At 45.1% G+C, this 25515-nt stretch overlaps 1 protein-coding gene across 1 annotated transcript in view; it reads right to left on the bottom strand.

Moving 5' to 3' along the window:
- Positions 1-3653: 3653 nt before the first annotated feature.
- Positions 3654-25515, bottom strand: part of LOC138288127 (uncharacterized) — a 139590-nt gene continuing 117728 nt past the window's right edge. The window contains exons 9-11 of the mRNA XM_069229386.1: positions 22344-22433; positions 15049-15169; positions 3654-4580 (exon numbers count right to left, since the gene is read on the bottom strand). Coding sequence (XP_069085487.1) covers positions 4329-4580; positions 15049-15169; positions 22344-22433 — 463 coding nt within the window. The 3' untranslated portion in view covers positions 3654-4328. The remainder of the gene's footprint in view (positions 4581-15048; positions 15170-22343; positions 22434-25515) is intronic.

Here is a 25515-nt window from a genome sequence, read left to right as displayed (position 1 = left end):
CTGCCACACACCAGACATGTTGCTGGCCACATGGGGAGAGTGCCTTTGTCACTCTGTGGCCAGGAACAAAGCCTGTACTGGGTGGAGGTGCTTCTCACCTCCCCCAGCAGGAACTGTAACACCTGGCGGTGAGGCTCAAAGGCTCACCCCCTTTGTTACAGCGCCACAGGGCATCCCAGCTAGTGGAGATGCCCGCCCCTCAGGCCACTGCCCCCACTTTTGGCAGCAAGGCTGGAGGAGATAATGAGGAAAACAAGGAGGAGTCACTCCCCAGTCAGGACAGCCCCTAAGGTGTCCTGAGCTGAGGTGACTCTTACTTTTAGAAATCCTCCATCTTGCAGATGAAGGATTCCCCCAATAGGATTAGGGATGTGCCCCCCTCCCCACAGGGAGGAGGCACAAAGAGGATGTAGCCACCCTCAGGGCCAGTAGCCATTGGCTACTGCCCTCCCAGACCTAAACACCCCCCTAAATTGAGTATTTAGGGGCTCCCAGAACCGAGGAAGATAGATTCCTGCAACCTAAAGAAGAAGAAGGACTGCTGACCTGAAGTCCTGCAGTGAAGACGGAGACGACAACTGATTTGGCCCCAGCCCCACCGGCCTGTCTCCCTACTTCGAAGAAAACTGCAACAGCGACGCATCCCACAGGGTCCAGCGACCTCTGAAGCCTCAGAGGACTACCCTGCATCTAAAGGACCAAGAAACTCCTGAGAACAGCGGCCCTGTTCAAGAAAATGCAACTTTTGGAAACAAAGAAGCAACTTTTAAAGACCACACGTTTCCCGCCGGAAGCGTGAGACTTTCCACTCTGCACCCGACTCCCCCGGCTCGACCTGCGGAAAACTAACACTACAGGGAGGACTCCCCGACGACTGCGAGCCTGTGAGTAGCCAGAGTTGACCCCCCCCCCGAGCCCCCACAGCGACGCCTGCAGAGGGAATCTAGAGGCTCCCCCTGACCGCGACTGCCTGCTTCAAGGAACCCAACGCCTGGAAACCACACTGCACCCGCAGCCGCAGCCCCCAGGACCTGATGGAACCGAGCTCCAGTGCAGGAGCGAACCCCAGGCGACCCTCTGCCTAGCCCAGGTGGTGGCTACCCCAAGGAGCCCCCCCACCCCCCAAGTGCCTGCCTGCATCGTTGAAGCCCCCGGGTTTCCCCATTGATTCCTATTGAAAACCAGATGCCTGTTTGCACTCTGCACCCGGCCGCCCCTGTGCCGCTGAGGGTGTACTTTCTGTGCCTGCTTGTGTCCCCCCCGGTGCCCTACAAAGCCCCCCTGGTCTGCCCTCCGAAGTCGCGGGTACTTAACTGCTGGCAGACTGGAACCAGGCCACCCCTATTTCCATTGAAGCCTATGTGTTTTGGGCACCACTTTGACCTCTGCACCTGACCGGCCCTGAGCTGCTGGTGTGGTAACTTTGGGGTTGCCTTGAACCCCCAACGGTGGGCTACCTTGGACCCAACTTTGAACCCTGTAAGTGTTTTACTTACTTGTGAACTTAACATTTACTTACCTCCCCCAGGAACTGTTGATTTTTGCACAGTGTCCACTTTTAAAACAGCTTATTGCCAATTTTGTCAAAACTGTACATGCTATTGTGATTATTCAAAGTTCCTGGAATACCTGAGTGAAATACCTTTCATTTAAAGTATTGTTTGTAAATCTTGAACCTGTGGTCCTTAAAATAAACGAAGAAAATATATTTTTCTATATAAAAACCTATTGGCCTGGAGTAAGTCTTTGAGTGTGTGTTGCTCATTTATTGCCTGTGTGTGTACAACAAATGCTTAACACTATCCTCTGATAAGCCTACTGCTCGACCACACTACCACAAAATGGAGCATCAGAATGATCTCTTTTTGCCACTACCTTACCTCTAAGGGGAACCCTTGGACTCTGTGCACACTATTTCTTACTTCCTACACTCAAAGAATAAATTGGAAAAGTAACACTTCTTTTTATATGTTTCAAACCCAAGAACCTCGTAATCAGGTAAGCACTTTTTCAAGCATAAATACTTTTCAGTTTAAAAAACCAACACTTAGAATAACATTGAAGAACTCTGAGAATTGCACTATGGAGGAAAATAATGCTCAGTAAACACAGGGTTAACAACGACTTACAAGGCCAATCTTGGGGAGTTAAGGTAAGTACTGGGCACTGATCAGAACCGCACCAGCAGGTCACTATGGGAAGCAGCGGGGCGGCTGGGTGTAGGAAAGTGTTGAGTGCCCAATGGTTTCCTACGGGAGTTTGGTCCTCATGAAGACAGGCTGCAGGCTCTGGCTAGGACGCCAGTCGGGGACAACAAACGGGTAGGTTGTAGACTTTGGGTGCTTGGGGATGTAGGTGCACCTTCCACCATCTGGAGAGACCTGGGTCGCATTTCAAAGGCTGCTAGGCCTTGGAAGCTTCCCACCCTGGAATGTCCATACTGCCTGGGTGAGGTGATAACACCCCCGCCCAGTGCAGGCTTTTGTCTCTGGCCCTCAAGAGTGCTGGCTCTCACCTTAGGGGGAGGGGGGCAGAAACGAGTCTATGGTGGCAGAACTAGTCAGGATCAGTCAAACAACCCACTAGTAGCTGGTAGGTTTTCTAAGGGGACCTCTAAGGTGGCCTCTGGGTGCAGTTATTAATAAACCCCTCACTGGCATCAGTGAGGGTTTATTAATACGAGATGTTTGATACCAAGCATCCATATATTTAGAAGAGCCATCATTTAGCTGGGGAACTCGTAGTGACCAGTGTCCAGCACATGCATTTAAAAACACCTCCTTGGTCACTTACCATGTCTGAGAACCAACAAAGACATAGCAGGGGCATATCTGCTCATGCAGATATGCCCTCACATGTAATATATTTCACCCTGCTTTAGGGCTGTAGGGCCTGCTAGAAGGGCAACTTACATATATTGCATGCAGAGCTTAGGGGGCATGGCACATAAACTGTGTGCTATGACATGTTTTCACTTTTGTGTGCACCAAGACATGCAGGCTGCAATGGCAACTGGTCATGTGATTGGTGAGGGGTCCCTTAGGGTGGCACAATTCATGGTGTAGCTCTTAGGGACCCTCCTTAGTGCCCTAGGTACCAGGGGTACCATCTACTAGGGTGTTTTAGTGGGTAGTAAAGGTTTTGCCAATTGGGAAAAAGGACTGTGCTATTATGGGTTTGGGGGAAAGAGATCTGGCACTGGGGACATGGTTAGCAGGAGCCCAGTGCACTTTTAGTCATAATTACAGCAGAAACAAGACAAAAAGTGTGGGGGGGGGGGTGACCATGTCAAAAGGCACTTTTCTACATGCAGCCTACATCAGCAACACGACATATCAATTTCACTTAAGCCAAACCAACACATTGAAGCTAAGGACTAATTTCCTAGTCCTTCAACCTTGCTTTTCCGTACAAATGGAGATAGACAATACCATCATTATGGGTTACATCAGAAAGCTGAAAATGAAACTGAAAAAAATCCCTCTGAAGGAGAGATATGGAAAGAAAAACTAGAAATGATTTGCTTTGATCTGGTCCCATTTGGAAAACAATACTCGTAAAGTAGCATAGACACATATCACGTTAAATACCGGAAAACATTCTTCATAGGGTTATTCATATTACTTTAATTTCAATTTAGTAAAACCTTTTGTCTTGCTGACCAATGCTCTTGTAAGTATGCAAAACAAATCCTTTTTTGCTGATCATCATTTATCATTTGCCTTCCATCGTGCATTCAACAGATTAAAAGGCATTTCTAAGCTTCACATTTTTAACAATTGTAGTTTAAGACTTGCTGTTCAACCGATTTTGAATACCTGAATTTATTAGGTCAGCATTTAACACAAATATGTAATAAATAATGAATGGAAATTAAACATTTTCAGATATTTGATCTTATTACTGTGATGCATTTTAACAACACAGCATAAACTTTGAAAGTTCCCAAGAATTATCAGCCAGACAACGACTAGCAGAGCATGACAAGCTACTTCTTTTCGAACAAACAAATTAAAAAATAGTAATTTTGTCAAATGAATAACTGTCACCAAACTCAAAAACACTAGTGTTTGATACAAAAATGGGCCACTTCACGCCATGAAAAGAGAAACTTAGAAAAGTAAAAAAGATATTTTATTTAAAAAACCGCAAGCACAAATATATACAAACTGCTCACGAAATTGGGATCCAATAAATAAATAGAACACTGCATAAAATAAGTTGTGCAGTACAGTCCACAGTCTTTGTGTGAAGACATTATCAGCGATCAGTCTGTATGATTCAAAGTCAAAGTCTGAAACATCAAGATTCAAAAACGTTCTTCTGCTTTATACCTTCAAGTCATAAGGGTGCCTCGGATTGATATTGACTTCCACCAACCGGAAGGCTTGAAGTACCACAGCAAACTGAAGGCTGACACCCCGCAGAACATCAATGAACGGGTAGGTCAGATTCCGTAGACTGGTCAAGATGTTCATCAGGAATATCAAGACAGGTTGAAGTATATTGTTAAACAAAGACACTAAGAAGGGCTTAATAATGTGATCTCCTATTGCCGTCATCATTCCCACTGCCAGCATCTGTATAGACAAAAGTGTGTGAAACAGAGTTATGAGAAGAAAAGCAAATGATAGGCTGGACTGCGTCATGGTCCGGTTACTACCCTAAAAATGTCTCCTATGTATATTATTATAACTTATATTTACTTATATTTATTGTGATAGATGTAGATTCTTTGTATATCCCTTTATCAAAGTTGGATCAGGCTACCATTTGTTACAATAGATTTTCACAATGTGCTCTATCTGCAAGTGAGGTAATACACTTGTCACATCAACGCACCTCTTTATGTAGGCAGGAACCCCCTACTTATTTTCTACTACTCTAAATGTTTATTGGTTAACATTTCTATTGAGTTATGAAAATAGGCTTCCAGTAAAAATCTTAAGCAATCAAAAATGCAGGAGGCCTTTTTTTTTTATGAAGATGGACTACGTATGTGTTAATGTGAGCCAAAAAAAATACTGTGAATGCGCGTGTTAAATAGAGTTTCATAGTTACAAGGAATGTAACAACCAATAGTGTTAAATAATAAAAACAATACGTTGTGCTTTTAAAATGATACGTTTCAGGTGTAATTGTGTTACAAGGACACTTTGGCACTGACCATTTTTTAAAACTGAACTGAAAAAAATAATTCCCTGGCTGCACGATGGAGGATATAGTGATTGATGTACACATCTGTCATTACCTGCAGACAGAATTAATATGCATAGGAGACATGTATGGTTTTGATTAACTTACCTTACCTTCATATTCATTGTATACACCCTTGATTGCCTTTGCTTCATAAATTATATATAAAAAGTGACAGCAGAAAATGACAAAAAGACCTATGTAATCCACAAAATTTCCCAACTACTGTATATCATGAAGGTACTTATACTCTCAATTTTTTTAACCTGCGCACACTAATTCCTAGGTGCTATATGCATGGTGTGAATTTAGCGTTTTCAGTATAACAACCTCAATGGATAGCTTATTTTGTGAACTTATAAATGGGAACATTTTTAATAGATTGCAAAGGTGTTTTGCTTGGCAAACATTTTCACATTTAATTCCGATCTCCTTTTCACAATTCACTGCAAATGAGACCGTTAGGCAGGAACTAGGTTGGATAAAGGCTGACAGGCAACAATTTTGAGTGGCAACAATGCTCATCTCTCATCGAACCACCCCTTAACGTCCTTTTAAACTGCAAAAATGTTTGCACTCGCAGAAACTTAGGTTAATTTAAATAATTTAGTTGCAGCACTGGAATCCACATTTGTGACTCGCCTGCTTTCTGAGTGTCAAATGAGGACAGAATATTTGACTGCAAAAAAATATTAGTAGTATTTATGGTATTATGGGAACCAGCGTGGGAGTGACACTTGGCCAGTTTTGCCCAAAGGAAAGAACAATTTTATACAGCACGAGGTAGAATGGCATCTGCACCAAGAAATGCTGAGCAAGTCATAGCAAACTATCAAATGATAGGTTTGTGTACGGTCTAAAGCTTAGAGGGACTCAAGGGTCTCACAATGCCTTGACTAGCCTTAGAGTCTTAAGGATATGTTCAAAGAAGGTGCACGGTGACAAGACAATCTCAGAGGCCAGACAGGACCAAATAAATAAAAATAAAAAAATAAAAACTGTGGTACCAATATGCACCTTGACTTTAGTCCATTATTAGGTTTTCGCAATGGTGTATTAAAGGCAGTGGAGGCATTTCCCGCATTCCGAATTAATTTACGGTCCTTGTATGTTGTTTTGAGCTTAGCTTACATTCTCTTGTTAGTATGCCTTGTAGCACTGCTATTTGTCTGGGTACCATAAGCAACATTTGAAGCATTTTAACTGGAGAGCCGAATCTTAAATCTCCATTGAATAAATGTTCATAGTATCAGGAAAATGAGGATGGAGACCTTGGCTTCAAAGCCTCTTCAGCGTGCAATATGTCCTTTGTCTGGCAGGTAGACATTGTAATCGGAGCTCTTTTTACTGAAGTGCTCTGATGGGTATTTTGTGTGATTTGTTTTGCTGAAAAGCATCGAGGGAAGTCCCTTCATAAACAACTGTGGGACTCATTTAAAGTTAAGTGCACAGGAGGGCGTGGCCAAGATGGCGACCGAGTGAGATGTGTCTTTTTGTCACTTCGGCTCTGCGGTTTCTAAAGCTTCACTTAGTGCCCTTCCCACTGAGCATTTCGGGCCCCCTCAGCCACCCACAACTCCCTACCACCTCGGGTGCTGCCTGCCCTGGAGCTGGCGGGGAAACACCTGCCGAGCGCCTTGCATACATGCGCCTTCCCACCAGACCCACACAAGGAGCAGTCCTGTGGACACTGCAGAGAAAGTGGCACAGCTATCCACGAGGCCCCGTCTGCGACCCACCTGGGTGCCGCTGACACTCTCTTGCCTGTGCCTCGCTCCCCAGGAGCTTGACTGGACCACAAAACTTAAACCGATGAGGCTGGAGCCGACCACAGGATCTCTAGGTGAGGTGGCGCTACAGCAGCGTCCGACAAGGGACACCGCGAGGAGCGCATAGGTGATTGGAGGGCCGCCATCGCTCCAGCCCCTCCCATCAACCCCCAACCACTAATCGGCATAGTGGAAGGCAGTAAAGGGCAACCCACATAGCACAGTGACCAGGGCCTCGGCCCGGCTATGCCCTGGGCATGGCAGGACCAGTTGGCAGGCCGCAAGGGCGAGAGTAGACCACGAACTGTGGGGACCTCAAAGTTCTTTCTTAACAGCCCAAAGTGCGGCCCATACTAAGGTCTACATACAATCCAGGATTCCAACCACACACCACTGGCGAGCAGGGCCTTCAGGAATGCGGAGGGGGAACCTGAAGGATGCAGCATCATTGGCTTCTGGCTGCGCACTATGGACGTGACCATTGCACCCTGACAGGCCCCATTTCAGGAAAGCCTTGGAGCTGCACTGAGGGGTCTGGGTCCACCCTTGACACCTGGACAAAATTATTGCCAATTTCACCCCCAGACGATGGCTGGACCTCCACTGGGACCCCATTGAATATACCATCCTCAGAGGGCTGGAATCTAACACACTCACTACCACAACTTCTAGGTCCAGGCTTGCGGTGAATGTGGATGGGGGCCACAGGACTTTCCAGGGACCTAGGAATCTGAGATAGCCCCTCCCCCAAGGTGTGCCCCAAAAGCCCCCACCCTACATAGGCACGCAATATCTGGGTATAACTGTGTAGGGGAGCCAAGCACGCCACACAAGGAACACTTGCCCAGCACCCCTCCCCGCCACCCTGACAACATCCAAGGCTAAGAAGGACCGCTCCCTCCAGGAAAGGCTAACAAGATCAACGTGGCCATCTGAGGGAAGTCAGAGCATCTCCGCAATCAATCAATCAGCATTTAGAAAGCACAACGTATCATCCGGGGGGTCTCAAGGCGCTAGCTGGGGTACGTGGGTCAGTCGAAGAGCCAGGTATTGAGGTCCTTCCTGAACTGAGCCAGCAAAGGGGACTGCAGAGGTGGAGCGGCACAGTGTTCCAGGCCTGCTCGGGGAGGTAGGAGAAGGATCTTCCTCTGCCCGTGATCTTCCTGATCCTGGGGATGGTGGCAAGGGCCAGTTGAGCAGAGTGGAGTTGCCTGGAGGGTGCGTAGAAGGAGAGGCGGTGGTTGAAGTAGGTGGGTCCAATGTTGTGAAGGGCGTTGTATGCATGTCAAGTGCTTGAAAGTGATGCATTTGTTGACAAGAGTCAGAGTAACCCATTGAAGCTGCAGATAAGGAGGGACCAGTGACCAGAGCTTTCTTGGAGTTTCTCTTTTCCTCCATCAAAGAAGACCTGCAGGCCGTGAAGAGAGATCTATCCACAAACATACAGGAGGTCTGCCAAAACTTGGCAGACCTAGGTGACAGAGTCGCTACAGTAGAGCAATGTGAAACTGGGAGGGACGAAAGGGTTGAATGGTTGCACCAAGAGCTTGTACGCTTGCACGACCAACACATCGAACTTCAGGCCCACACGGACTCGAGAATAGATCTCGGAGGAACAACACACGTATCTATGGCGTCCCGACGAAAGCAGAAGGTCAACACATTGGAGGGTATGTAAAAGCTCTCTTTAAACACATTTTGGATGTATCAGGGACATGGAGCTAAAACTGGATCATGTTCACCGAGTAGGACTGCCTCGACGCAGTGGAGCTCCCCTAGCAGACATATTGACTTGTGTCCACTACTTCCAACTGAAAGAGGACATCCTCCACAAGGCCCAAGAGAAACACCCAATACAATTTCAAGACCATTCACCAGTCCTATATCAAGACCTGTTCGCAATAACACTCCAAAGTGCTGAGAGTTTCGTCCAGTCACAGCAGACTTGCGAAACGCAGGCATTACCTACTCCTGGGGACACTAGTTCAGGATCATATTTCGACGCAATGGCAAATTACACCAACTAAGGTCCCTGCGGGAAGCATGCAGTACTTGAGATCACTACTGCTAAAACAGAGAGAGGACTCATCCACTGACACAAACTGCAAGAAGCCAGGTGGCTACGCACAAAAGCCCTTCCGTTAGAGCTTGCCCAGACCCCACAATCATGACAAAGGAGAGGCAATCGTTGCTCCAGGCTCTGTCGGAAAGTCCAGAAGGGAATGAGGGGCGCTGAGCGCTTAGGGGACTATTACAGATTTGGGGGGTTATTACAACTTTAGAGGAGGTGTTAATCCGTCCCAAATGTGACGGATGTACCACCAGCCGTATTACGAGTTCCATAGGATATAATGGACTCGTAATACAGCTGGTGGTATATCCGTCACTTTACCGTCACTTTTGGGACGGATTAACACCTCCTCCAAACTTGTAATAACCCCCTTAATCTGCTTACCCTGGTGGGGAGATGCCCTGACGGCAGGGCCAGAGAGACTAGTGACTTACCTTGTGACCCACTCGGATGATTGCGCCCACTGTCCGGCGCTACAGGCCCAAGACCCACCTGTCTTTGTCGATCACCATCGAAGATGGACTTATTCTCGTCATATTAAGAGTTTCTATTATTTTCTACTTTTATTGTTCTTGGGGTTATTCTCCCTTTCTCATCATCAGGAGCACTAGGATCAGGGATAGTCTGATTATTTTGGCGGCCCCTTTGCACCATTTACTACTCTGAGTATATATCCGCAGGCCAGACTACCCACAGATAAATGTCCCTACAGACCAAGGTACTAAGCCTTAATGTTAGGGGCCTCAATAACCCTACCAAAAGGAGATCGATTCTGTCTCTTCTTGAACACTCGGGAAGTGATATCTGTCTGCTCCAAGAGACCCACCTCCTCCCCAAAGACACACAATTCATGCAATCACGATGGTTCCCACGACAACTGTGGTCCACTAACACCACGAAAAGGGAGGGGTGGCTATCCTTTTTTCCTCCCGATTTCGGGGTGACAGTCTCCAAAGTGACAGAAATACAGACGATTCCATGCTTATGGGATAAGCGTAAGGGCACTACAGTTCACCATAGCCAACATCTACACCCCCCAACGAGCACTATGGACCATTTATCACACACGCCATTACTTCCCTGCTACCGACCCCCAGATGCAGCCATCCTGATTGGGGGCAACTGATTTAGTCATGGACACCGATCTCAAGTTATCGGCTCACAGATTTGGCCAAACAGGAGCCCTGTCTCCTCAGGGCCATAGTTGGTTAGCAGATTGTGGCCTGACTGGGGTGTGGAGAACACAACATCTCACCTCCAGAGACTACACGTATTATTCTGCGGCACATAAAATGTAAGCACAGCTAGGCTACTTCCTGGCCTCCCCTGCCATTATTACCCTGGTCCAGGAGTCGGACATAGTGCCAAGATCACTCTTGGATCACGCCCCCTTGACCCTATCTATGCATCTCACCTATGCCCGCTCGACCACCCCACAATGGCACCTCAGAAATGCCTTTCTTCAATCCCCCGCAACTGTTGCGGCGGTGGACAGATGATATTTGAATATTTGCAGACCAACGATAGTGGCCAGACCGCCATGTCCTCCCCTCTGGGAACCGCTAAAGTTGGTCCTAAGAGGTAAATACATTGCCATCTCCACAGGGAAAAACAGCAGACTTTAGAACACAAAGTCTTGGCACTTGAGAGGATACACAAACGCATAGGGGAGGGCTCGCATCTGAAGAGAGCCTGAATGCACACACCTGTGCCTAGACTTCGGTAGGGCAGAGTATGCGCTGCTTCGATTAAAGCAAAAGTTCTACCTAGGGGCAACAGATGTGGAAAGCTGCTGGCTCACCAGCAGTTGATCTCCACCGTTGCCCGCCTCAAACCTATGAAGTCCCTATCCCCAGATGGTTTCTCTCCTCTATTTTATAAAACCTTTTGTCAGGAGTTGACCCCCATATTAACAAGACGCTTTAACTCTTTTGTGTCTTTGGTGACCCTTATTGAATCCATGCTGGAGGCATCCATTGTGGCAATACCCAAGTCAGGCAAGTATCACGCGTTATGTGGGTCTTAGCCACCTATATATCTCCTCAACATTGACGCCAAACTATTCACTGGCGTACTGGCATATCGCCTTAATCCTATTATGCCAAGACTAATCTCACCAGACCAGGCCGGTTTCATTCCAGGGGACCAGTGTGCGGATAATACGTGGCACCTTTACCACCTAATGGACAAGGTCTCATGATCGTAGACGTAGACTCTCCTCTTTTCATTAGATGTAGAAAAAACACTTGAGCAAGTCCACTGGCCCTACCTGTTCAAAATACTAGAGCACTTTGGCTTCAGAGACCGATTCCTCCATTGGATTAAATGTGCTTATAGTTCTCCAAGGGCCATGGTGCAAGTTAATGGAACATCCTCCGCACCCTTTACCATCAAGCGGGGTACGAGACAAGGTTGTCCCCCATCCCCTCATTTGTTCGCCCTCTACATGAATCCCCTAGCTCAAAGTCTTTGAGCGCATCCTAGAATATCTGGTGTCACATTTGGGGGCGAACAACACCTGACTAGCCTATACGTCAATGATGTGATACTAGCCATCTCAGACCCCTCCTGAAAATCCCTCCCTGCCATAGTCCAAAAGCTGCAGACCTTTTGCAACTACTTCAGTTTCAAGGTAAACATGTGTGAATCACTAATCTTGATTCCCTTTGCCTCCCCGCAGACCGAAGCGACCCTTGGGGCCCTATTTCCATTTGAATGGGCCTCCTCCCACATTCCCTATCTGGGAATTCAACTGGCATAGTCATTACAGCACACAGTTAGACCAAATCACAACAACTGACTTAGGCAGGTTAACATGGACATCGCGGATTGGGACAAGTTATGCCTTTCCTGGTTCGGCCGGATTGCTGCAGTGAAGATGACCACACTTCCAAGAATCCTGTATCTATTCCAAGCCCTACCACTAATACCACCCAGACACACTCTTCATTCCCTACAGCTTGCTATTAACCGATTTATCTGGGGGGACGGAAACCACGCCTGAAGAGAATACTCTTACTGCACATCACAGGAGGGTGGTCTTGCTGCCCTGTCACTCTTGCGATACTACCTGCCTCGTAACTGCAAAATCTAGTTGAGTAGAGTAGACCACTCACCGAAAAGCACTGGTTCTTCATGGATCAGTCAGTCGTGGTCTCACATATATGGAAGGAACCATGGCTCCCCAAGAAACACCGAGCCTAGGGAATGTATTGCTCACCCTGTGACACGTGTGGTCTTCCAAGTATGGAACACAGTGGCAATGAGAAAAGGATTGACATCTTTCCCTTCCCCATTTACCCCAATTCTACACAACCCAGAATTTACACCTGGGCTGCAACACTGAGTGCTTTCGAAGCTGGCAGGAAGGGGGAATCTAAAATAACTGCAGCCCTGTTTGAACCACATGGGATCATTCCATTTGAGAAGCTTAAAATAGACCATGGCCTAATGGAGGCTGACCAAGTTCAATACCTACAGGTGCAACACTGAGTTCTGCACCCCTCCGTACGGCCTCACACGGAACGATCTTTGACACCATTGGAGCGCTGCTTAACCCTCAAACACAATGATAAGAGCTTAATGTCTGAATTAATTTCTTCCTTGGCAAAAGGGAGATCAAAGCCTGTACGCCCGGGCAGCAACAATAGGAGGATGAACTTGGCAGGGCCCTAACCAATGCCGAATGGGAAGACATACTACAGGGCTAAGCATACGGCACACACTATCTCTAGTACGTAGGCGGCATAGAAGATAGTGACCTACGGGTACTTGTCCCTGGCTAGACTAGGCACTTGACTTCAATGGTGCCCTAAAGAATACTGGAGGGGATGCGGGGCGATTGGGCACGCTAATACACCTATTATGACAGTGCCCTAAACTTTCATTCTTCTGGGGACAGGTCCTGGATGATGCAGACAGAGCCTTCGAGACCTCGATTCCCCGTTTCCCAGCTTACACTTTACTTGGTCTCGCTAATCCTCAGACGTTCCCTCTATACTCCTGCAGGCGGCGACACATGGCACTAGCTCTGGGGGCTGCCTACCAAGTTATCGTGGCCCTCTGGGGCTCTAATACAATCCCACAATACACATCATGGATGCACAAAGGTTGGTTCTTGCTGTGCATGGAGAGGATCTCACTTACCCTGGGCAAATTTTGGATGACTACGCTACAGACTGGGCTCCCTTCATACACATTCTGTCTACAGAATTCAAAAAGCTGACCTGCCCTACTTATCTGAAATTATTAAGATTACTGCTCCCCCCGACCGGTGGTTCGCCGACATGGCAAACTGACCCCCCTTGATACCTTTACATGACTGGCGCTCCACTCTTGCCACCAATGACTCCGGCCTAATAAATTTCACCTTGTTAGCGGAAGGAAGCGAGATGGGGGAAGGAGAGGAGAGGTGTTGTTTTTATTGTTTATATAAAGTGATTGTAAATACTAATGATAATGCAGGCCTTCCGGCAACAGGCACCAAGCTAAATATATTTCAGATGCTAGATATAAACCACTGCCAGCCCTCTGGGTTGTAGGCGAATGGCTGTGTATTGATATCATTTTTGCAACTTTATTCAACAGAATTGATCCAGAACGTTAAGTGCACATTTGGTGCAGTAATACCCCACCGGCAAATTGCAATCCCACAGCTAGAGATGGCATTTAGCTATATTTTAGTGGCAATGCCTATAACAATCAGATGATTATGTTTGAGTTTAAGTTTCTAAATTATTTTGAGCTATGGGCACCTCAGGACAAAGTCTGGTGTTAGGCAAGCAGTAAAGCTCAGAGTCACTAAGTAAATCATTTGCAGGAATAGGAATTCACTACTGTGCATGTCAATTCTATGTTGAACATGCATGTTCAGAGAGTATCAAGCCTGGACACTTGATTCAGATCAAATGATACAGAACTCCCAAGGAGCACTCGTCCCACGATATCAGTCAACTATTGTAATTCACTCATAAACGTTGTGTAGATAATGAACTAAAAGCACACAGGTGATCAGGCCAAGTTGACCTTCAAGCAATCCATGTATAGGCCTGTCGAGAAGAAGTCCAAGCCCTTAGTAGGAAAATACTCTGAAGACTGTAGTCTTATACTGAGGCATTGTGGGCTAATAGTCAATATCAATGAGAGTCCTACATGCTCCATCTATGGCCATCCGCAATTTTATTTCCCCTTTAGAAAAACTTCTTCTGGGCCTAACTTCTAGATAGCATGGAAGTTCTCCACGTGTCAATCTAGAATAGTTTCATGCTGAACAACTTGGGACACTACAATCTATGTTATATGAAGAAAAGTGTGGCAGAAGTCACTGAGGTACAGAGCAAGAGAAAACATCATGGACACAAGGACTCATCTGGGAAATAATAATTCTGAGGTAAGGAAGCGAAGAGGGAAAGTGCTGTGGTCTTGTGGTTATAGAAGATTGAGGAGGGAAGGCAGGAGTGGGAGGAATAAGACAATAAGGGCAAGGCAGCACCTGCCCGACCTTTCAAATGAAAATGATTCTCCTTTATAGACAGACATTCTCTAGTCCCAATTTCTATGTTAGTTAGGTGACACCTTTAATCAAGAAGTACAGAAACTGGCACGAGGTGGACGTAAAAAGCTATATGAAAACAAAACACAGCAGTCATCAGTGAATAAACATATGTGACAAATAAAAAGTTTTTATATAAAGTATTAGTTTCATACCAGCTTATTCAAAAACCCAACCAAGAGCTGATGAATCTGACAATTAGAAATAAAGATCAAAAGTTATGTGTGTAATTGTCTCATGAACTGATTAAATTTCTAGCAGTTTCAGTGTACACACACTATAAGACTGACATGCAAAACTGAAAAATAAAGAAACAGGTTTGTGAATGAGATGCCGATTGCTGTTGGTGTTCCAGGAGCTCTCTACTCTCAGACGATCCAAAGTACTTTATGTACCAGTGCCACCATCATCCCCAATTACTACAATTCTACTACATTTCGATAATGAAGTCACAAACTTACCTGGAAAATGGATTTGCTTAGAAAGGTGATTAACTCAATAAGAAAAACAGTCACCAGATTAGCAAAGATCCCAAGTAGACCAAAAACTTCCCTCCAACATCGACGTATCAACTTCTCTGAGCTGCGAAAAAGCATTCATGATACAGGGGACATCATTCATTACAATAAAACAAAGTAAATGCATTTAATTGCAACACGTTTTATTACATCACAAATAGTTACATTGCATTTAAATACACTTCAGTGTAAACAACAACTACAATGCTTACAAAATGAACACAGCAGCGTTTAATGATTTTTCTTAAATAGTAAAATATATTTATTATTCTATATTTTTTAAGTTGATCTTTATGCTAGAACTACGAGCATGGTTATCTTTCAAAAGAATGTAATTTCTGTAAACTGACATGCATTTTGTTTCATCGTCAACAATTTTTTCAAATATTGTCTTTGTGCTGGAATGCTTACTGCTAAATCAGACATATTTTTTTATATTAAACCAAAACTCTGCAAAGGAAGCTGGGGAGGGCTTTTCGTAACCTACGCTCAGAGGACAGTGTTACACCGAACCAGTGCAATGCCTTATTTCCTTGACTGCACCTGAGCATTGAGAGTATTTCATATACTCTACTCGCTGCCATTTTATTTAGTTACATTTACACATTTTGCATTATTGAGCAATTGTGTTAACTGCCTTAATTATGTTGCTAAGAATCTTTCTTTAGAGCACGTGGCTTTCAAATCAGTAAGCTCTGCCTTGTCATTAATTTACTGTCACTGACATCTTGTGTATTTTCTCATTGTGCCCAGTTAGAAATAGAATTCTGCAAAAAAAAGTTTAGGCACCCACTAAGGATCGTTTTTAATCCCTTGTTTACATGACATTTTCAATTACAACACACTTGAAGTAAATGCATGCATTGTAAATCATTATGTGATTTAAAAATGCTTTGTAAAAGCAAGTAATTGAAAATGATCACAAAAACAAAGGAAGAACCTAACAAATCTACATCTTTGATAGTCAGTTCATAAAATAGATTTCCATTTCCATCCTTTCAGGTAGCAGAAACCTCATACTGACTATGGGCAAATATGCATTACACTGAAAAATATTCAGGGCAAGTTTTCCTGAGTAAGCTATACCTAAACCCTCCGTATAGGGTCTTATAGTAGGTATTTAGTCTTGGTGCTTCATTACGTTGGCAGTTGTTTAATCCGGCAGACCTCCAATACAACGGTGGGGAGGCCGCTGCCAACCCGCAGCCGTATTATGATGTTTCTGCAGGGCTGGCCAGCGGAAACAGTGCAAGAGAGCCGAGGCCAATGCCGCCACACAAAGCACACTGAGAATGCTCACTGTCTGCTATTGCAGACAGTGCGAGTTCTGAGTGTGCTGACGGGGGGGACCCTACACTGCCCATGACATGGTTGTGGGCAGTGCAGAGGCCCCCCTGTGGCCCCCAACTCTGCAAATCCACCAGCATTTTCACACACTGCCATGAAAAGGCTGGCAGAAAAAAAAGTCGTGATAAGCACGGCAGTGCAGCCTAGGGCACCGCCATGCTTAACCAAGGCTTTCTGTACCGCCAGTACTGCGGGATCTCTGATCCAGGCAGTGTTGTGGAGGACCGACCGTCAGCATCTGAATCTGGCAGTTTGACCGCCACAGTGGGTACGGTGGCCCTATGGACCGCCGTACTCGTAATTAGGCCCTTAGTCTTCTGAGTGCCTGTTGCATTGCATGAACTGTGACCACTTTTGGTATAGCGCATACAAATCCTACTTGTTGGAACTGGCCCTTGTGGCAGGTTCATCCCCTGACTATTTGCCTGATTCCTCCTATTTTCTTTTCTGACCTCTCGCTGTTGGCTCTTGGACTCTGAGCACTTTATCACTGCTGATCAGTGCTAAAGTGCAGGTGCTCTCCCATCTAAAGTTGGTACGATTAGCTTATACCTATTTGGCATATTTAATTTACCCAGCGCCTGTAAATTAAATGCTACTAGTGGGCCTGCAGCGCTGCTTGTGCCACCCAATGAAGTAGCCTTTCAAACCTGTCTCAGGCCTGCTAGAGCAGGGCATGTGTGCACAGTTTTCTGCCACAGGGACCTGACATCTAAATGTACTTGCCAGGCCCAGAACTCCCCTTTTACTACATACAAGTCATCCCTATGGTAGGCCCAAGCTAGCACTATGGGTAGGGTGCTCTGTATATAGGAGGCAGAACATGTGCCAGGTTGCTTGGCCTGTCCTGGTAGTGACAAACAGCCTAACTTGGTGTCTCACTGCTGTGAGTGCTGCCTTCTCATAGGATTGCATTAGAAATGCCCTGCTTTATTTGTAGGAGATATTGTCTGATTTATGAGGGGTAGCGTAGGCATGTTTGGTATGGTTGTAATGGTGGTAAGAAATGCTGCTTACTGGCGTAGGTGTATTTTTTAATACTATTACAGAAATGCCACTTCGAGAAGGTGAGCATTTCTCTGTGCCTATGACTCTGGTGTTTTGCAGCTTGACTCCAATCCACGTCTGGGCAGAGTGACAGTTGGGCTTTGTGCATACTTTTCAGACAGCCTGTACACAGGGAGGGTGGAGGTGTCACAGAGGTGCATCTCCATACTGAATAGTCTTCCTGGGCTGAGAGAAGGGAGAGGCGAGGCACACCTGCATTTATAAAGGCTGTGCCCTGGGCTCACACAATAGGGTCGTTTACCCCCAACTGATGTTGGGACCCTGTGCTGGAGGAGAGAGGGAGCACTCCTAGAACCAGTTGTAACTGGTTGGAACCTCAGGGGAATTTTCCCCACAATTTGGGAACTTTTGGAACTTACCTGTAACTGGACACAGAACGCTGGAGGGGCTCACCAGGAACAACCATGGACTGCTGCTGCTGTGCTGACCTGTGACCTGCTTGGTCACCTGGAGGAACTGCCACTTGCCTGCATCCACCTTGTGCTGGCCTGCTGCTGGGCCCTGCCGCCTGTGCTCCTTTCTCTTTGATTGTTGTCCCCCAGGGGCTGGGTGGCGTGGCCATGGACCCTTGCAACAAAGTCCATAGCGCTTGGAGAGTGCTTTGCCAGCTCCCATCTGGAGAGACGGGTGGGGAAGAAAGCCTCATCGGAGGCTCCCCGCCCCACCGGAGTCCCTTGCGTCTGCTGCTGACGATGGGCAGTGGGGAAAGAATCTCATCGGAGGCTCCTCCGGCGCCACCGGAGCCCTAGAGAGTGCCAGGAGGACACAGGCGCAGGTGAAAGCCTCGCCAGAGGCTCCCCACCTTCCGCCGTCCTCCTGTTGCGTCATGGGCCCCTGCTGGAGGCGGGTGGCCCCTTGTTGGCTGGGGGCATTGTTTTGGTCCCCCCCTAATTGGAGGGCCAGTGAAGGCCCAGGGGGCCCCCAGTGATCACGATCCCCAGGAGGGGCACGTAATAAATCCAGAGGGGCTGCGTGCCGCCCCCCTCCTCTCCCAAATCACTAGAGGGCCCCCATTTTTTGCAGTGGAGCGCCTGGGGCCCCTTTTGATCTTTTCATGGCACTGGAGGTGCCTCATCATGAAAACCAGGTACTTTTAAAAGGACAACATATATGTCATAGGTCCTTTATATAGATATATATGTTGTCTGCCTATGTTTATGATGTTTCATATATTTATGCAAATGTTCCTTTTATGGGCATGATATGCTAATATGTTTTCTTGACTTGCTATGTGTTTTATGATGCTCTTGGTACAGGCTTTTATGATACTTTTATGACAAGTGTTTTTATTTAGTAACGTGATTCCTGACTACTGCTTATACTGCAGATATTAAGTAACCTGTGTGTTATATGTGAATACTGCTAGTTCTGCAGTGTAATTGATGTGTAACGTTCTGACAACTGCTAAGGCACAGGATATTACTGACATGTATTTGGTCTAATAATTGCGTTGTGTACAATACAGTATATTTTCATATAACTTGGCTTTGTGTTTCCTTTGTGGTGGGGATAGTGCGTCATGTGTATTGTGTGTGTTGTGCAAATGCTTTGCACATTGCCTCCGAGTTAGGCCTGACTGCTTGTGCCAAGCTACCAAGGGGGTGAGCAGGGGTTATCTTGGACGTGTAACTCCCTTCCCCCGACTAGAGTGGGTGGGTTCTGCCTGGCTTAGGTGCATACCCCAGCGAACCAGAAACCCCATTTCTAACACTACTGAATATAAATTAATATCTACAACAGCAGCCAGTGTTGGAGCCTCTGGGGTGTTAGCTATAATTATATTGCAAAAAAAAAACCAATATGTTTTAAATGGCAAAATACTGTACTTCAGAATCACACATGGTTGACAACTGAACACAATACGGGAAAGGTTTTAAATCTGAAGAATACATCTTTCTACCAATTACTCTTAATTAAGGCATAGTGGCAGATGTCAGAAATAAAACTTTCTGAAAGATCACGATAGAGTTTAGGATTTGGACTTCATTTACATTTGAAAAATAAGACAAAGCACAGTTTATCGGCCTGACGTTAATCAGGACTCCAGAACTGGCAAATCATTATGTGATCAGATTTACATAGGCGGTACCATATAACCATATTTTAGGATCATACAAGGAAAATAAAAGCACATTATTTGAGTGATACCAAAAGGTTCCTTTAGACGCATCACAGGTTTGAGTCTCTTTGATATTGGTTTGCTGTGAATGCTTTAGGAATTTTCCCAAAATATCAGTTTTCCCATTTGGAACACATCACACATCAGGACACCCAAATCTATAAAACTAAATAGGGGGAATGCATTCCTGTGACTATATGAATGGGCATTTTCTGTTGGTATTTTTTGTATTTATAAAGTGCTTACCCCCTGACGAGACATTGAATATATTCAAGCACAGGCTTCTAAATGACAGCTCATTCTCCCACATATTAATTCTAAATATGCATACATTAAATAAAAAAATCAAATTTTGTACTACATGGCATCACAACTCATCGTAATACACGGCTGGTCTAATGGGGGGATGGTCAGATCCGGCGTATCAGCTTGAACTCGCCCTATTATCATTTCCCCGGGTCCTGGACCTGCTTTATGGCTGCCCCCTTCCCCACAGTATAGCCCGGGTAACTAGGATGTTTTTTCCCCATCTGGAGAGCGGCTCTGAGACACACACACACTGGGCCAACACTGTTACCCAATTTACACCACTCTGGCAAGGCACATAGCTACATGAAACAGCAAGCTAACTAGGGTTTGACAAGTGGGACATACTGGGCATATCCCACCTAGGAGATGTGTGGAAAGGTACTCCTATGTGGTCCTTTCAGGACCTTTGCACAGAATACCAACCGTCACACACTCACTTCTATAAATCTCGTCACTCCCTCCATAAACATCTAATAAATGGGGACTCCCTGCCAGAGTACAGCCCACTTGAAGCCAAACTCCTGTTGGGAACATTGGGGAAGTGGGGAGAGTATCCCAACTATACAAGGTTATTAATGCATCACGGGACCTGACTGTTATTAAGACCACATGGGAACAGTGGATTGGCCCAATAGAGGACGATGACTGGTGTGACGCCTGGATGGCCCCTAGACTAATTAACATATCTTCACTCCTGCGTCTAGTACAAACATATTCTCTGTATGTCTCATACTTCTCACCAGCGTGGCTACATTACTCAGGATTCCTGCCAAATCTTGCATGTCCAAGATGTGCAACCCCCGACCCTCTCAAACTGGCACCAAGGAGTGGATTGGTGTGCAAAGCAAAAACAACCAGTGTACGAAGCCCGAGGGTGCCCCATAAACATGCACGGGTCTGGGGGAAGTGGTTGGGCCAGAGTGGTTGAATATCTTACTTGATGTTATTAATTAGAAAGTATACCACATATGTCTGCAAGGGAAGTGATATTTGCCCTGAGAACTGTCTATGCCACTAATGTTAAATTCAATAAAAATTGTTCATAAAAAAAAAAAAAAAACACACACCATCCCATCTTTTTTTTTTTTTTTTAATACCCCAGGCACTATTACCATTTTGCTGACAGACTTTGATGGAGAAAGCCAAATACCACTAATGTGGTCACAGACAGGAGGGAACTGATAGCATTAGGACTAAAGAAGAACCTTCAAGCACGACCTTTCTGTTAGTGAAAAAATATATGGGCAGATGTCAATGATTAGGCAAGAGGAGTTCTTAGGAAATGGTCAATCATTTCAGGGAGGCTGCAATTCCCACAAAACACTGGTCACGAGTTTCTACCTCATACCATCAAAGTGAAACAAAAGATCCCAGGGTTGGTGAAAGGAGGGCACACTGTTTTTTAATAATTCTTTATTAATCTTATGTCTGAGACACAACACTATGCAGTTAGTCATGACAGTCAAAAAAGGGAATAAACAGAGCAGCAAAGAAACTGAACAATTAAACAACGAAACAATAGAACAGAGAAAGTGGACAGACATAGGAGTGGACTGATGTTTTAAGAGGCTAGGGAGTGGAGACTCAGGATAGTGGGTCTAAGTTGAATACATTTGGAGACTGGGTGGTTGTGCTTTGTGTGTGTGTCAGAGTCTGCTGGAGGAAGCCATTTAGTTTTTCCTGTGGATTGGCTATTGTTGCTCTGCTGGATGGTGTATGCCTTTCTCTAGCCCCTCATTTTCAGTTCTTACAGAGCAGGTGCTTCCATTTCAAACTAGTATACTGCTTTATGCACCATCTATGATTAAGAAATCACTTGGATCTTTTCGGATGATGCATCAAAGCAAAAATATGAGCTCTCCACAGCAAAATATGTGTACTCATACCGCTCCTTGCGCTGTGAGACGACACAATTGAGACTACAATTGTCAATATTTTTTAATCTCTGTGTTGCTCCACTCCAGAAAACCTTTTAAAGTCCCAGAAGCTTGATAAATAAATGCTACAGAAAATGTGTGGCAGCTAAATGGCTTGGATTAAAATATCTCTAAACTGAAGCAGCAATTTGGAGCTCTGTGTGCGGGATAAATTGAAATAATTCAATTAAAAAAAGCAGAGGACTCAGAAAATGGTACTGAGTAAGAGGTACATTTGATGAACACTCTGAATAAGCAAGCACTAGAAAAGTCAATAGGTCCTGTCTTATTAACTTACTGACTTTACCAATGTTTTTGTCAATGCTGTGTAGCATCAGAAAAAATAAATATATAAAGCATCACCATGCATGTGCGTTCCTACTGAATAACGCAGTGGCCATTTTACATTTGGATGATAAAAAGAAAAACATTGATTAAACTTTCAGGAAAACACATCATAGGGAGGAAAGTTTAGTTACCTGTCTGCTAGCTTGATCATGTAAGCCTCATCCACTTCCATCCGAGCTTGGTAGTAATGCTTATGCCCATAGTCAAACTGATACATGTGGCTGAAAAATACCAGAAATACGTAATACACTGAATGGACAAAGAAACAACACTGAATTGCGCAGTATAAAACCTACATATTTTTAGGCTTAACAAAGACCAAAGCAATCAATGCGAATTATTTGTCTGTGAGACAGCTCTGACACCAGAGCAAACCTACATAAACTTCTTTCTCCTTTATGGAGATCAAATCACTGAACTCCTGATAATACTCATCCTTCAGTGCTTAGCCTCAACTCACGAAAAGTGATGCATCTGCCCGTCTCCTGAAAACACATACGCCACACAAAATGATCTTTGACAATCACTGCTCCATCTTTAAACTACCAACCGTCTACAAAGGGGGTTAACAAGACATTTGCAAGCAGATGTAGAACATTAAAATATATCCCTCCATGGAAGTAGCTTAGTCAGTGAGATTCGCAAGGTATGACTCTCAAATTTCCCAAATAAAAAGAATTTGGCTGCAGGGTACATTGGTGAGATAACCACGGCTCGGGAGGCTCAGGGTCAATCAGATTTTCATTAAGTGAACTTCTGGGGCTGCTCTAACAATGGAGTACCCTGTCTGCCAAACTCACTGTCCGCCAGCTCGATTTTGAATCAGACGGACTATAAATTTTATGCTGATGGCATAAAACTTCCTCTGACAGCCTGATAGAATAGTGACCATCGGAGGTTAGCCAGTCCTATTAAAAATAGACAGCCAAATAGCTTTCTACTGACAGTAAAGAAAAAACAAAAAAAACAGGGACCCAATAACACGATATGGGGTCATTAGCTTTTTTTTTTCCAATAACATCTGAAAAATTAAATTATTTGGAAAAGTTTAACAGACAGCTGTCATGTTTGACAGGGCTCTCTGTCAAATGCTTCCTACAATAGCAAGAGCTATCAAGATGGAGGTCCATGAAGACGTAGCGAGATGTCTGCCAGGCCAGCGGACATCTCTAAATTAAGTGGGAAAAGTAAGCACAGGGTGGAGTATGCAAAGTCTGACAAAAATGTCTGCATTTACTCTGTCCACCAAACCCTGAATCAGGCCCTCTACCTAATGCATCATTGTGGGCAAAAAACATCGGCTTAGAAAACTACTCCAAGTGATTGCCAGTGGTTAGATTACTTGTAAGCACCTTTTTCAGCGTTTGATTGACAGTATTATGCCTGGAAACCTGACACTGGCACAGTTTCCCAAGCCCACTACTGCCAATGTTTGTGAATAAAAAAAGAGTAATACATTTGCACCATTTCAAGGAGTACTCCTATGCGTACAGATTTCCTACTTTTTTGGTCTATGTCCCTGAACACTATAGCCTCTAGACGCAGTCCCACAAAAAGAACCAAGATCGCACAAGGAATTATCAAAGATTATCTCCATGGTATCCTTCAGCCAGACAACTTTAGTGCAAAGACGATCCTTGCCATGCAATCATCCCACAAAATAGCATTTCACAATATCTTGCTTAGAGTTTGTGAACATGTATGGGGAATTTCGAACATCACCCTGGTCAAGGGTATGGAATAAGTTACTTACTTGTAACTGTAGGTCTCCAGTATTGGACGTCAAGATGGGAGTCCCCGGTATAATACAGAAATTATGCCCAATTGGATATTTAAGCCTTAAATGCATTAGGCCTCTAACTTAGAAACATAACACAGTTGTTTTGTAAAAAAAAAAAAAAAAAAAAAGGACCAAACTCAAAATACAACCAATCAGCTCACACCACCCTTTAAAACCATACTGTGAGGAGTTGTCTTCCCTCAGACTTTACAAGCACAAGTGCTGCAATACAGATAGTACTGAGGAAATGAAGGTGAGCTCCTCAAGGGAGGTGGGTGGGTCGCATGTGAATCTATGAAAGTGTCCAATACTGGAGAACTACAGTTACAGGTAAGTAACTTATTCCTTACTCCAGTATTGGAGCTTTCATAGATTTACATGCTTGAATCAGAATAGTAAGCAGTGAATAACACATTTTCGACATGTCCAGCAGTAACATAACACTCTTATAAGTGAGCCAGCATGCCAATATTCACCTAAACTTTCCTTACGGTCTACAGCCTGGGGAGCAGAAAGGAATTACTTATAAAGAAAATGTGAAATAATACACAATAAGCGGATGGAGGGAAGAAAAAAAATGAGCTCACCTTCATTGGAACAGGTTTCTGAGGACTGCTTGCCCAACACCTGCATCCCGAAACGTCTCTGTGTCCAAGAAGGAGTGCTGCGTGAAGGTGTGAGCTGTCCTCCATGTTGCAGCACGACAGATGTCCTGAATCGACACACCTGCGAACAGTGCACATGACGCAGATATAGCTCTGGTAGAATGCGTTCTTACACTTGTCTACAATGGCCTACCTGCCTTCTGATGACAGAAAACAATTGCGTCTTTAATTCATCGGGAAATAGTCTGCTTCGTCACAGGGTGCCCCTTCCTAGAGGCACTGAAAGCTATAAACAACTGATGGGACTTCCGAAATGACTGTTCTGTCCAAATAAACGTTTATGCACCTCTTAAGATCGAGTGAATGCAGGGTCATCTCTGCAGTAGTTTGAGGGTTCGGGAAAAAAGACTTTAACACCACTGGCTCACTGGTATGAAATTTCGAAGGCATCTTAGGAATGAATTTGGGATTGGTGTGTAGAATCACTCTATCATTTTTGAACTGCAAAAAGGGTTCTTTGATAGTGAAAGCTTGAACTTCACCAACTCTTCGTGCCGAAGTAAGGGCTCGAAGAAGAGCCACCTTCCAAGTGAGGTACGTGATGTCTGCCATGCGGATGGGCTCAAAGGGCTCCTTCATGAGCTGGCCAAGGACGATGTTAAGTTGCCATGCTGGAGGTGGAGGTTTCACTGGAGGAAAGAATCTGAAGAGGCCTTTCAAGAATTGCTTTACTAATCTCCGAGAACATAAGGATGGTTTACCTGGTATCCTTCTGTATCGGGAAATGGCTGCCAGATGGACTTTAATTGACGAATGGGCAAGCCCAGAACATGCCAGCTGCAAGAAGTATTGAAACATTGCCTCCAGGGCGGAGGAGCAAGGGTGTACATTCTGGGCTTCACACCACAAACAAAACCG

The sequence above is a fragment of the Pleurodeles waltl genome, chromosome 4_1 (assembly GCF_031143425.1).
Source record: "Pleurodeles waltl isolate 20211129_DDA chromosome 4_1, aPleWal1.hap1.20221129, whole genome shotgun sequence".
Lineage (NCBI taxonomy): Eukaryota > Metazoa > Chordata > Amphibia > Caudata > Salamandridae > Pleurodeles > Pleurodeles waltl.
This window is presented reverse-complemented; position numbering and strand designations above follow the sequence as displayed.